This window comes from Ambystoma mexicanum, chromosome 12, assembly GCF_040938575.1.
Source record: "Ambystoma mexicanum isolate Mex_15411 chromosome 12, UKY_AmexF1_1, whole genome shotgun sequence".
NCBI lineage: Eukaryota > Metazoa > Chordata > Amphibia > Caudata > Ambystomatidae > Ambystoma > Ambystoma mexicanum.
Window position 1 is genome coordinate 433,701,091 of NC_090936.1, and position 14,052 is coordinate 433,715,142.

The following is a 14,052-nucleotide window of genomic DNA, read 5'->3' on the forward strand; positions in this document are numbered from 1 at the left end:
CTGCACAATCGCTGCTTGCTGTCAATTTTTGGTAATTCAAAAATGACCTTCCGTAACTCCTCAGGGCATTGCCTTTTCAATCCTTTACTACTCTGTAATTGGAGTCGGTGTTCATATCTAGTCTGTTTTTTCAAATGTAGTTTAAGAGCTTTTACATTTTAGAAAAATCCCCCAATTTTATCTGCTTCTTGTTTTTGCTTTGTTTCTTCAGTCTATGATGCCCAATTCTTAAATTTGATGTATAATCTCTGCGCTCTCTCCCACTTTTACCACATATATTTCTTGTAGCAAATGTGGAAAACATTTTTTTAAAAAGAAATCTGAAATCATACCATCTGGAATGTGCACTAACTGATAACATTAGACACATTTTAATTGCTGCCACCTGGTTTGCTTAGAAGTGGATTTTATTTATTTTGTTTTTGTTGAGCAGTGTTTCCTTTCATACAGTTTTTTAAAGTTTTTTTAAGTTTAGGTAAAATATGTACATCTAATTTCGATCTATAGTGGTAACTTAATTATCCTCAAAAGAGCACTTGGCACTTGTGACCATATCTGAATGCCATTTTATGACTACTGATACCTGTTTACCCTTTTTCTGCCCTGTGACATTTTTAGTGAACAATGTGTGTGTGTGTGTGTGTGGTCAAGGCTATTTTGTCACCCTCCTCTTTCTTTTTACCATAAATTATTTTTCATGGGATAAATAAAAAACTGATGTTTTTTTTTAAAGTGAAATAGATATTACTTTTGTATTCCATGAAAAAGAATCTATGGTCAAAAGAAAGAGGAGGGTGACAAAATAGCTTTGACCACACACACACTGTTCACTGATTATTGACCTGGAAGATCAAGGATCACCAGGAACCGTAAGGGAATTTACTATGACTTTTTTTAGACTTCCATTTTCTAATTTTACTTAAGGTTACTGGCTCAAAGTCCTTCGATATCATTTTTGTTATCCCAAACCATTTGCCGTCTGTTTAGATTTCGGGATTGATTGTAAAAATGCTCCTGAACATGACGGTGACCCTTGCAGCCTAACCTCATGCATGTCTTTCTTTTTCAGCAAAGTAAAATGCCAGTGTGGGGACCTTGTTGCCACTGTCTGTTCAATTGGGAAGTGGAAGTGAGTCTGCCTCACAGAGGCCAACCCTGCAAGCACTCCACTTCCATCTGTTAGTTTTCTCAATCTGTGGCACAGGCTGGGCAGAATGAGTTTTGATGGCTTTGAATTTCAATCGCTATGCGTTTGCCAGTGAAGAGCATTACGTATCCGTAATTGTATCTTCCCCTGCACTGTTGCATGGCGTGCTGTAGCTTCACAGTATCCAGCTTTCAGAATGGCTTTGCTCTACAGCAAGTCTTTTGCAGACTCACAACAATGTCCCATTAATGTTTGAAGCTTAGTAGATGCTGGGCACCAGAGGCTTTTCTATCCATGTGTTAACGTTTTATGCTTAAATGAGTAAAAAGGTGTGGTACATTGAAAACAATTCAAAATCTTTGAAAAATGAATTTTGTTTTGTGCAGAATGCTCCAAGTATTGGATCAGGCCCGCCCCCAGAATCCCAGTCACAACCTGCAGCAAATACAGCTCAGGTTTCTTCATCAATAGACAGGTAAGTTGTATGACAATATCTGTCTAAAAATGAACTACATTTTGCTAACCTTTGTCTCTTACATTGATTGGAAAGATCTTGCGAGTATAGTTTGTCCAGTGCCACCCATAACCGTTTTGTTAATAGATCCTACAGCCTCTTGTCTCTGTTAGAGGAATGGGTATCTGGGTTTTACAAAAGTTTCCCCACGTCTTGCTCATTGTAGCAGTGCTCTTAAATGGTTGCCAACTGGTGCAAATGTATCACGGTCATATGACTTCTGCCTGCCCATCAGCTCATCTTGTACCTCTCCTTTTGTCTACCCACCCCCTTCATTCCCCTTTTTAAATGTTCGATCACAGGGCATCTTTTGTCCAGGAATCTGAAACGAAGGCACACAACGACCAGGACAATTCCTGCTTGGTCTTGTTAGAATCCGGAAAAGGTCCGAACTCCTGCTCTGACCATCCCAGGAAGGCTAAGTAGCAGCAGGTGCATCATGCCACAGCCACCCTATCCCGGCCACCCACACAAATACTCAGTCTGAATCTCATGAACCTCCAACTCGAAGTACCCCATCCACACCCCACTCATCTCCACCAACCTTCTCCAAGTTGCGCACAGAACCTCATTCTCATCAGTGCTCTCTCTGCTGTCTGATGGGTGTGGAGCAGCCATTGCAAAGTTAATCACCACAGACAGACTAAAAACACTCATCACAAATATGGCTCCTCACCACATTTACATGCTTCCTTTTAGGACCTTATACCCTTTTGTCATTCAATTCTTTTGATTCGGTACTATGACCTACAACCCCTGAAACAATATCAAACAAAAGGATTGCGAAGGGAAGACTGGAGTAGGGCATGCCGTCCCTGCCAAGACCTCATATATGCACCCAGCAGCACACCACACTCAAATCTATGGAACTCCTTACCTGCCACTTCCCACTCAACAATGCTCAGCTACTGTCCAGTTGATGTACCGTCCACCCAAAACTAACAAATCCTCTCACCAAGCTCGTCACAGCAGCACCGTTAACGATAATATCGAACATCTTCCTCTGAGCCTTCAGACTGCCCAATAAGCCAACCCACAGGTAATACCAGAGACCACTTCAACTGCTTTTTCCCATGGAACATCCAGGAACTAAACCAACCCACTTAACTTATAATTCCTCACCTCTCCAGCAATCTGAGAACATCAAGGTGCAGAGCTCAGCACACTAAACTGCACCCCGAGACCACCAACAGCAATGCACCACTGAAGGTACGACACAACAAACATAATACCTCCACTCAGGAACTCATTGACAGGAAGCCCGCCATTCACAGACCAGAAATGTTGTCATCACCATTGTTAAAGCAAACCACTACACCACAACCATCATGTCACGGAAGCATCCCACAAAGAGAGAGCAGAGAGATCTTCCAAGCTGGAAAGCCCTGCATCTATCATATCCTCTAACACCACAATCAAATGCATCACTATCTACAACTTCTTAAGAGTAGAAATAGATCAAATCAGGCAGCACAGAGACGGCATCAAGCACACCCGACGCCCCTCCCATACCGGACCACAACATGTCAAAATAATTACTTTAGAAGACGTAGTCTGTATTCTTGCTGCCCTCAAGTCCATCAACTGCAAAGACAGCCACATTTCCTTCTCAATTGTAAATTTCATCACAGGAAACACACTTGCACCACTCTAACACATCCTTTGTGCAGGCACCTTCCGAGGTGCATTGTAAACTGCACCGATTCTCTCCCCCACCGAAGAAACCCACACTTGACCCTGACAATCTTGCCAACTATCCTATTACCCCATCGTGAATCTCCCCTTCCTCTGCAAAGTGATGAAAGAAAATGATTGCCATGCACCTACACAAAAGGGTCACTCCTCTCCTACACTATTACCAATATAGGGGTCCGACCACAGTGCAGCACAGAGACCACTACTGTCAAACTTAGCAATGTACCCATCCATACTTGTCCTAATCAACCTCAATGCTGCCTTGATTGGCAACATTGCAAATCTGCAGGGCAGATTTGTCTGCAGAAAATGCAGATTTCTTATGATCATGAACTTTCAAAGTTCTCTACAGATTTTAGACATCTCATGCATATTTTTAAATGTTTGGACAGGTCAGAAGATTCCCCCTCTGTAACCATGTACTTCTGACTCAACAAAAGTATGAAAGCTATATTTCTGCAGATTTTTAACAAGTTACCCATACATTTGAACCGCCTCTCCTCAACCCTAAAGCCCTCCTCACGGTCCACACCAGCTGCATGGGCTTTGGTGAAACAGTCCTACAGTGGCTTTCTCCTACTTCTTTAGCAAAGATGCGAATCTCAATACTGAATACAAAACAACTCTATAGTCACTACTCCTTTTATAGTAGTAAACATCACAATGTATTTTTTTTAATCACTAATTCACCCGATATTGAAAAGTGGATATATGATCAGATCAGAACAAAACTTCTTTGAACTGATAATCGACACATTTCCATGAAAGAAATTGGTATTAATTTAAAATATCTTGCCAGGCTTCCCCTATTCTGAGCAAACTCCCCCACCCCTGCCCTTTTTATCAATGGGCCAGTCTGCGTTCACAATTAGACTTTAGTAAAATGCAATTTTCCAAATGTTAAACACAGTTCTGGCATTTAAATTGTATGAATACTCGTCAATAACTGTTCTATTCACTAACTTGATGATGCTTCTCTGTTTGGTCTAATGTTGGCTAATTATCAATGTTTGAAACAGTAGTTTTCTCAAATCGACTGGTAATTGGATGAGGAGACAAGCAACCAAACTCATTTAGTGTTTTTAATCACCCGGGTCTCCCGATCAGCATCAAAGTCATTTGGTTCAGAAAAAGATTTGTTTTTTGTTATTGATTATAGCTCTCACAAGGTCTCGGATCTTTCATTTCCAATTAGTGATGGTACCTTGAGCTCTTAAGGTATATCAGAGTGCATAGCAAAAAGACCATAAACAATGCTTAGACTAGAGGTTTCAATTTTATTTGGATTCACAATCTCACCTACACCTTGTGCCATTCAGTGATCTGTCATTTAGACAGGTTTCCCCCAAATACGTTAAATTCTATTAAGGTGGTATAGCATTTATGCTCACTTTGGTTATGTCAGACCGGCAGGCAGGGACCACCAGCTTGCCCCAGGTAATTTTCTTCCTCTTTGGGCATCTGTCCCAGCATATGGCACAAATGTCCCTCTCATTCTATGTATGCACTCCTGCTTTGGGAGCCTTTCTTTCTCCAGCATGGGGTCTGGCATGAATTCACATGCTCATGAATATTCCCCGGCATCAGGCTGGGAATCCTCGGTAAAGAAAAATCAGTATCAGTTTTGTTTCTGATCTGTCTTTCGTAGTAGTAACCAATCACTGATCTCTGCGTCATACTGACCACAGCCAATGACTGCCCTCTCCCTAAGCCCCGCCTCTGGCAGCCATCTTCAGATTTTTACCGCACGTTCAAGTGTTGGGAGTCCTCGTGCTTAGCTCTCAAGCTTTTACTGCGTGTTTCGCGCTTTTTCAGGTGAATTTTCACATTTTTTCGGTTAATCGAGCCTCAAGCTCCACCGTTTCTACTCCCGTTAACGGCTACCAGTTGCAGGATTTTCCTACGCCCCTCAAGGGTGAAGATTTCGTCGAATCAACTTCTTGGAGGATTCCAGAAGATTCGCAGCCTACTTCGAGATGGCCCAGGACGCAATTTCGTCACCCGGACCCAAGCTGTTTCGCAGCTGCCCTGGATGCAGGCTGCAGAATGTGTTTAAGGAGGACGAACATTCGCGATGCCTCTACTGTCTTCATGGGGACAAGACTCATGTAGAGAAGGACTGCCAGTTCTGCAAGAACTTGTCGGAGCGGACCATGAGGGACCGTCGATCCCGTCTCGCCAGCTGGTTGGAGAAGGGCTCAATGGGTGAGAAGAAGAAGAAGAAAGGGTCCGAGCGGGCTTCTAAGTCCTGTGCGGGCGCCCTGGCGACGGGGGCCCAACACCAGGAAAAGCGCCGCGAGTCCGCTGGCTCCGGGAGCGCCGAAAGGTCGGGCTCTTCGGTCGCCAGGCAGGGCGCGCCTTCCCCGGCACCGTCAACCACAAGCCAGCGCTCCGGTTCGGGGAAGAGGAAGTCCGAGACCCCGGGTAAGCTTCGGGAGAAGCCCCGTCCGATCTCGGAAGAGGGGGAGCGAGGCGTCGCCTCTCCCCCCCCTAAGGAGAAGGCCCGGGACGGACCTAAGGTGGTGAAGGCCCCTACGCAGCAGGCAAAGGCCTCTATCGAGGTGATCGCGGCGACTGCCTCCGGGACTAGAGTTTCCCTGCCGCCAAGGAGGGAATCCACTTTTCAGCCCATCGTCTTGGCCACCATGATGGAAGAAGCGAGGGGGGGGCACCGTAGCCTCCTCGAGCTCGGAGTCCGCCTCGGAGGAGGAACTGACCGAGGCTGTGAGGAATCTCGAAGTCCAATTCGAGAAGGTTCGATCCCGTAAGGAAGATCCTCGGGAGATAACCGAGGAAGACGACGATGGCGAGGAAGAGCAGTCTTCCCTTCCGGCGCAGCCGGAACCTAGGCCTCAGGATAGCTCGGCGGCCATTTTGTCTGCGATCCAGTCCTTATGCTCTGAGATAAGGACGAGATTACCACAGCCCAGGCCGGAGGACCCGCAACCTGGCCCGTTGGAAAGTCCTCAGAACAAACGACGGAGGATCCAACCCTCTCCTCCACTCGCCCCCGTAAGGCCTACAGTTCCCTCCTCATCCTCCCACGAGTCGGGAGATGACGGTGCGATGGGCTCGACGACGGGTTCTGAGGGTGACGACGACGGAACGGGTCTCCCGTCGCACGGGTCTCGCCGCCCGACGAGATTGGCTCACTCCACGCCATGATCGCCAGGGCGTCAGAATTGTTCCAGCTCTGCCGGAGGAGCAGAAAAAGGAAGGTTTCCTCTATCAGCGCCAGGAGCCCAAGAGGAAGACTGTCATCGCGGTGCCTCTAATCGATGACATCTGGGAGGAGGACCTGTCGGTTCTCAAGAACCCCTCCACAGCACCAGCCAAACGGGACCGGTACGAGAAGAAGTACCGGGTCCCCGAAACCGCTCCCCTGTGTCTCAGGGCCCAGCCAACGCCAGACCCGGTGGTCTCGGCGGCGGCGAAGAAGAAAGCGGCGGGGTCAGGAGCCTCGACGTCGAATTCCCCGCCGGACGGCGAGGGAAAGAAGTTGGATGCCATGGGGCGGCGGGTCATTTCGTCGGCAGCGACGACGATCAAAGCGGCCAACGCCCTGGCGATCGTGGCCCGTTACAACAGGGAGCTCTGGTTTAAGCTGGTCCCATATTGGACTTCCTACTGGACGACAAAAGGTCCGAGGCCCTGAAATACTTGAAGAAGGCGAGGTGGCGTTGCACCACGCCATAATAGTGGCAACCGATATTGCCGATACCGGGATCCGCCAGCTGGGCAACGGTGTTTACCTACGACAGCTGGGTTGGCTCCGGGCGACCGACTTCCGTCAGGACGTCCAGACCAGGGTGTTGGACGTGCCGTTCGACGGCAGCAACTTGTTCGGAAAGGCGGTGGACGAATCCCTCAAGCCATAAAGACGGAGTCGGCCTGCGCCCTAGGAGCCCTTCAGCAACGACGGCCCTTTCGGAGCTCTGGAGGCAGACAGGGTGCCTCCAAGGGATCCAGCGGTGGCTCGTCCTACCGCCGGGCGGCACGCTCCTCGTCTCAGGAGGCCTACAGGGGTCGCGGCAAGCAGGGAGCGCCTCCCCGCCGTCGGCAAGGTGGCCAGGGCGGCAAGGCCACCACCTCCAAGCAGGACGGAACCGGCCGTGGCCTCGGGCCCCCACCGAAGCCCCCCGGTGGGAGCCCGGCTGACGAAGTTCGTCGGCGTGTGGAAGTCCATCTCCACCGACAGTTGGGTGCTGAATACCATGGCAAGAGGACACTCTATTGAATTATTGAAGAAGTGCCCTCACGTTTCACCTGTGGCCAGGAAGGAAAATCACGTCCCGCAACTGCTGTTGGAAGTACGGGCGATGCTCAAGAAAGGCACCATCGAGCTTGTCCCGAAGAGGCTCCGGGGTGTACTCAAGGTACTTCCTCGTCAGGAAGAAGACGGGCGGCTGGCGCCCCATTCTGGACCTTCGTCATTTGAACAAATACATCAGGTCACAAAAGTTCAGTATGGTCACCCTCCAGCACATGCTGGGACAGCTGGAGGAAGGCGACTTTCTATCGTCGTTGGACCTGGAGGATGCTTACTTCCACATTCCCATCCTCAAAAGTCACCGAAAGTTCCTCAGGTTCGTCGTCCAGGGACGCCACTACCAATTCAGAGCACTGCCGTTCGGATTGAAGTCGGCCCCCAGGGTCTTTACCAAGTGCCTAGCACCTGTGGCGGCACGGCTGCGCCTGCAGGGGATTCAAGTCTACCCCTACCTGGACGACCGGCTCATCCGCTCAAGGACGAGGGAACTCGCCGTCGAACACACTGCGAGGACCGTCCAGCTACTCGCAGACCTGGGATTCGCCATAAATTACCCAAAGTCCCACCTGGTGCCGTCGCAGGTGGCCCTGTTTCTGGGAGCAAAGCTCGATACAGTGAGGCGCCTGGCGGCACCGTCGGAAGAATGGACGAAGATCATTCTAGGCAAAGTGCAGCGTCTGCTAGCCACGGACTAGGCCAGGGTGAGGTCCATCAAGTCCCTCCTGGGGATGATGTCCTCTTGCATCTACCTGGTGCGCCTCTGCAGACTACGGATGCGCCCTCTTCAAGAATTTCTCGACGCCCGTTGGATGCAGGCGACGGGCACCTTCGAAGACAGGGTCCCCCTCAACGAGGTGTTCCGGTGGGTGATTCTGTGGTGGGGCGTTCGAGCGCACCTCACGGCGGGCAAGGACTTTCAGACGCCGGCGTACCAGGAGACGGTGACGACAGACGCCTCCCTGGAAGGCTGGGGCGCCCACACCGGAGATCTCCACGCAAGTGGCCTCTGGCTCCCGGAGGAGAGGCGCCTGCACATCAACGTCCTGGAACTCCGAGCCGTGTTCTGGGCTCTCAAATCGTTCCTCCCGTCGCTCAAGGGCAGGGTGGTGCGGATCTTCACAGACAACACCACGACAATGTTTTACATACGGAAGCAGGGAGGCACCAGATCCCCAGCCCTATCCAAGGAGGCAGAGGATCTGTGGCACTGGGCAGTCGCCCAGGGGATGTTCCTGGTTCCCTTCCACCTGGCAGGAGAAAGAAACCATCGCTGACTCGCTCATCAGGGAGCTGCGTGCGTGTCACGAGTGGGAACTGCGCCAGGATCAGGTGGATCAACTCTTCCGACGATGGGGCAAACCTCAAATCGACCTGTTAGCAACAGCGACGAACTCGAAGTGCAAGAGGTTCGCCAGCAGGTTTCCCCAGCCGAGAAGCATGGGCGATGCGTTCTCGTTCCCCTGGGATGGCCTATACCTGTATGCGTTCCCTCCGTTGCTGCTTCGACTCATCAACCAGCTCAAGAGGTCCCAGTGCAGGATGATCCTCGTCGCACCGGCGTGGCTGAGGCAGATCTGGTTCCCGGACCTTCTGGACTAGTCAACGTCCCCTCCCATCAAGCTGTCGGCGGACGCGGACCTTCTCTCCAGAGAAGGAGGCGCCATCTTCCACCACGACCCGGCGTCGCTGAACCTTCAGGCTTGGCTCCTGCAGCGCTAGAGTTTGGAGGCTATGATATACCGGCCGATTGCAGAGAGGTTCTTGCAAAGGCCAGGGCGTCCTCGACTCTCAAATGCTACGGTCATAAGTGGAAGAGGTTCTCTATCTGGTGCCGGGCACAGAAGATCAACCCCCTACGGATTACGGCCCCTCAAGTGCTGCCGTACCTGCTATCGCTGGCAAAGGCTGGGCTAGCCCATGCCTCCATTAAGATTCATCTGGCGGCGATCTCCAGATATACCAGAACCACAGGACGGACGTCCCTGTGGTCCCATCGACTGGTAAAAGAGTTTATGAAAGGACTGTTCAGGTCGTTCCCGCCGGTGAAGGCCCCGGCGTGGGAACTTAACGTGGTACTGACCAGGCTCATGGGGCCCCCATTCGAGCCGATGCACTCTGCACCGATGAAGTTTGTTGCGTGGAAGACTGCATTCCTGGTGGCCATTACCTCCGCACGACGAGTGGGAGAGATCCAGGCCCTATCCTGCAAAGCACCGTACTTGACTTTCCATGCCTCGGGGGTGGTGCTTAGGACGCACCCCTCCTTTATGCCCAAGGTGCCGTCGGACTTCCATCTTAACGAGCCCCTGGTGTTACCTGTTTTCTTCCCGTCTCCTTCGTCGCCGGCCGAGAGGACTTTGCACTCGCTGGATGTGGCTAGAGCGCTGAAGTTCTACGTGGACCGCACAAAGATTTTTCGGAGGACATCACAGCTATTTGTGAACTTTGGACCTGTGAATCAAGGGAAGGCTCTCTCGAAGTCTTCTATTTCCAGATGGCTCTCCGGCTGCATCATGCACTGCCACCGGTTGGCTAACCGACCGTTGCCAGGCCGTTCGAGATCCCATTCGACCAGAGCGATCGCTGCTACTATGGTGTTCTTATCTGGTGTGCCCCTGCTGGACATCTGCAGGGCTGCTACGTGGAGGTCGACGCACACCTTCACGAGATTCTACTGCGTCGATCGGGATTCCAGGGAGGAGTCCAGGGTCGGCCAAGCAGTGCTGGGCAACCTGTTCGCTTAAGGTGTGCCTGGTGAGGAGGTAAGAGATGCTTAATGTTGAGTTTTTTGTATTGCTTAATGTTGAGCCTTTTGCCACCTCCCGTGGTTGTGCATGTGTGTACTACTATGTATGCTTATATTCATGAGCATGTGAATCCATGCCAGACCCCATGCTGGAGAAGGAACAAGTTACTTACCTGTAACTGTTGTTCTCCAGCATGGGTCTGGCATGGATTCACATGCGAACCCTCCCTCCTACCCCTCTGCGGCTCTTCACTTGGTCATACTGCCACTTCACGTGCTACCAAATCTGAAGATGGCTGCCAGAGGCGTGGCTTAGGGAGAGGGCAGTCATTGGCTGTGGTCAGTATGATGCAGAGATCCGTGATTGGTTACTACTACGAAAGACAGATCAGAAACGAAACTGATACTGATTTTTTTTTACCGAGGATTCCCAGCCTGACGACAGGGAATATTCATGAGCATGCAAATCCATGCCAGACCCATGCTGGAGAACAACAGTTACAGGTAAGTAACTTGTTCCTAAATCAGTCACCCTAGATAAGGCTTTGTATTCAATCCAATCTGCTCACTCCCACAGCAGCGCTGTTTGCAATCAATCCAGTTGGTTCCCGGTTTGAGTTGGTTCTCCCCCAAATATAGACTGCGGACTCAACCTTATAAAGTTGTTGTCCCCATCTCATCTCTCATTGGCAGATCAATCAGATTGATAGCTTATTCTAGTCTTTTCATTCCAAGAAAAGGACAGTTGTCCATCATGGGCTGTCCAAAGGGTATTGCAAAAGCTATGGTTCTATCGCACCCCATGCCATGATGTTGTTCTAGCTTATGTTATTAGATCATTTTGGTTTTTATGAATCTACTTTCTAATTGTTTCAGAGGTTTATACATTTTCAGATGTTTCTTTCTAGCAAAATGAATTGTTACTCTGCGCTCTTAACTTTAAAAATGCCTGTGTTAACATTTGATGCCACTAATTGTGGTCTAATTTTGATTGTTCTAATTTTAGCATCATCATTTCTGTCAAGATAGTATATTGGATTTATTCCTACGACCTTCACATTCTGAGTGAAGACATTTGCGAATCCCAATATTAATATTTAAAGCAGCCGTGGTAATTTGTGCAGCACTGTAGTTCTGGTTTTCTGAAGTGACATGTGAGATCTACACATTTCAGTTGTATCCGGAGTTCTGATAATTATTCTTTCAAAGCTCGACTCCTTCTTTATCCATCACACTAAATGTAAGTTAAGTTGACCAGTCCTACCAATATTCCCTTTGCAAATTTTCCATTTGTGAGCTTGCTCCATTAAATCAGAATTCTTGACCCCTAGGATCACCAGATTCAAGTACATCCTCTCTTCAAAGGCACTCAATATATTGGTGGCATTAGCCTGCTAACCTGTTAGGGAAGTCTAGTTTAGGAATAGTCAAGAAGACCACTGGGAAGAAGGACTTTATCAGGATTTTTAAAGTTAATTGTCAAAACGAAAGCTGGATCGGTGAAGATCCTAAGTTCTCAAAATTGTCAAATACTTCTGAAGACAGACCAAGGCTTATGTTTGTTTTGTCAAATACAGGCATGCCCTTTTATGACTTTCTAAGGCGCAGACCCATGGACTGCAGGGTGGGGGGCTTGTATCTAAAAATATGAACATATATATAAAACCTCACGTGGTTTTAATATAAAAATACCATTACTTGTTTTGATTAAGCAACACACATCTATTCTGCATTCTAAAACTAAAAGAAAATAACATTTAATGTAGAAAAAAATGGTCTGTTCCCATTATTCTATCCAGCATGACCCTACTTTTGTTTTTGGGGTGGAAGTTCATTTTTATCAAATGTGCATAAAACCCCTGATTTCTTTTTCCTTGCTTTTGCGCATGAAAGAGTTGGGGGTAAATGGAATGCCTAAGGACCTTGTTTTTTCAGCAGGGTCTCTGGATTGAATTGGAATCACCTTCTGAATTACAAAAACAAGAGTCAATTCCACAGTTTATGTCCAGGCCACAACACAAAGGTCAAATGTATGTCTTCCTTGTTTGGTTGTTAATTTCCCTTTTTGAGACATTTCTCTGGATTCTTTTCCTCTTTGATTTCTTGGGTCTTCCTCAGGACTTCTCCAGGGATGGTATTCTTCTGCAGGGCTCAATTGTTCTGGAATAAGGTGTTGGATATTTGGTCGACAATTGGGTATAAAAGCTAGTTTAGTCACAGATCATGAAAATGATTCTTAAATGAACATCCTATTCTAGTTATTTATTAATAAATTATATTAATGTATATTAGTTTTACTCATTCCCATACATCAGTTCATTCTTTCATCCCAACATTAGTTATTTGTTTATCAAAATGTTATCCTTTTTCTCTTCTTCGTTTTCTGCCTTAGCTTTCTGTGAAATCAGATCAGTCCTGGTTTCAGATGGTTCCTTAATCAGTCTTAAAGCTGGTCAGGGATGAAATGTATTGATGTAGACCCATCTTTCCTGAATTTAATCTCCTTTTACGTTTCGAAAATTGTAGGCAAGAGGAAGAGATCTTAATTTCAAATAATTATTTGCAAGAAGGTAAAAACTTAGCTTGGTTCCTTTGGAAATTATAGAGATAGACAGACCATTTGCCGACCTTGTACTCTCCGTCGTCTTCAATTCATAATAGGGCTTCATCCCTACAGCACACTTCTCAAGATTGCATTGGGTGTAGGAGAAAGCATGCTATCGGTGCTTTCATAGATGGTCTACATTCTGGTGAGTAGTAGAACCGTTAATCGGATTCTGCACCATTGTTCGGTAGAGTAGATGTTGGAGCGATAACATTTTTCGCCCTGCCATTAATTCAAATTGGGATATCTTAGTAGCAGAAGAAGGTGTTGATCTCAGGGCCATCTGAACGCGTGGCAGTCACAACTTGTCCAGAATGCATTACAAACGTCTTGAAATTGTGCACAATTATTTAGTTGTATCTCTCCATTCCCTTTTTTGGATGCTGGCCAGTAGGTTTCTTTTCACGCCTAGGTTTTCCCACATCTTAGTCATCCCATCGCTGGGAAATATTACTACCTCTATCAGACTCAGTCCTTTGGGAAAGATTGAAACGAGAAACAACGTGGTTAGTTATTAAAATGGTGTCTGGTTTGCAGTTTAGGGCTGCAAGTCATTCAATCCACTTTGTAAAGAGGCGGGTCACTGTAAACATGTATGTGCTTCCTCTAGCAGAAGGAATTGCGGTCCAATAAACTCTATTTGTAAATAAGACTAGGTAATGTTATTTCACTCTTCTGTAGAGGAACACCGAACATGAGAGCACTTGGTTGGAACTGAGCCAGAGGCGTAGCCAGGATTGCCTGAAAGTGGGGCTTGAAGCTAATCTAGTTGGGCCCACCGCAGAAACATTAACATCTCTAAATGCCCACACAGTGCTGCTGAGTGGGCATTTACAGATTGTGGGTGGGCCTTGCCCTTTCAGGCCCTGCTCCGTCTACACCTCTGAACTGAGCACATACCTGGCACCCCTTTTATATAAGTATTTAGATCCTGACCGATGTGTGGCCACATAGGCAATCTCACGTAGGATCTCCAGATTCTTCTGAAATCCGCACTGTCCCACTGTTTCTGTATCTTTGGTGTGATTTGAGCATTACGTTTTGGAGTGAGGGAGGTATTGCATTGAAGGGATTC

The 14,052-nt window shown here is 48.0% G+C and overlaps 1 protein-coding gene across 8 annotated transcripts in view; it reads left to right on the plus strand.

Annotated features, from left to right (window-relative positions):
- Nucleotides 1-14,052, plus strand: part of WNK1 (WNK lysine deficient protein kinase 1) — a 2,404,646-nt gene that overhangs the window by 1,306,755 nt on the left and 1,083,839 nt on the right. For all 8 annotated transcript variants that reach the window (XM_069628604.1, XM_069628602.1, XM_069628603.1 and 5 more), the window contains one exon: nucleotides 1,534-1,622. In XM_069628604.1, the coding sequence (XP_069484705.1) occupies nucleotides 1,534-1,622 (89 nt within the window). The remainder of the gene's footprint in view (nucleotides 1-1,533; nucleotides 1,623-14,052) is intronic.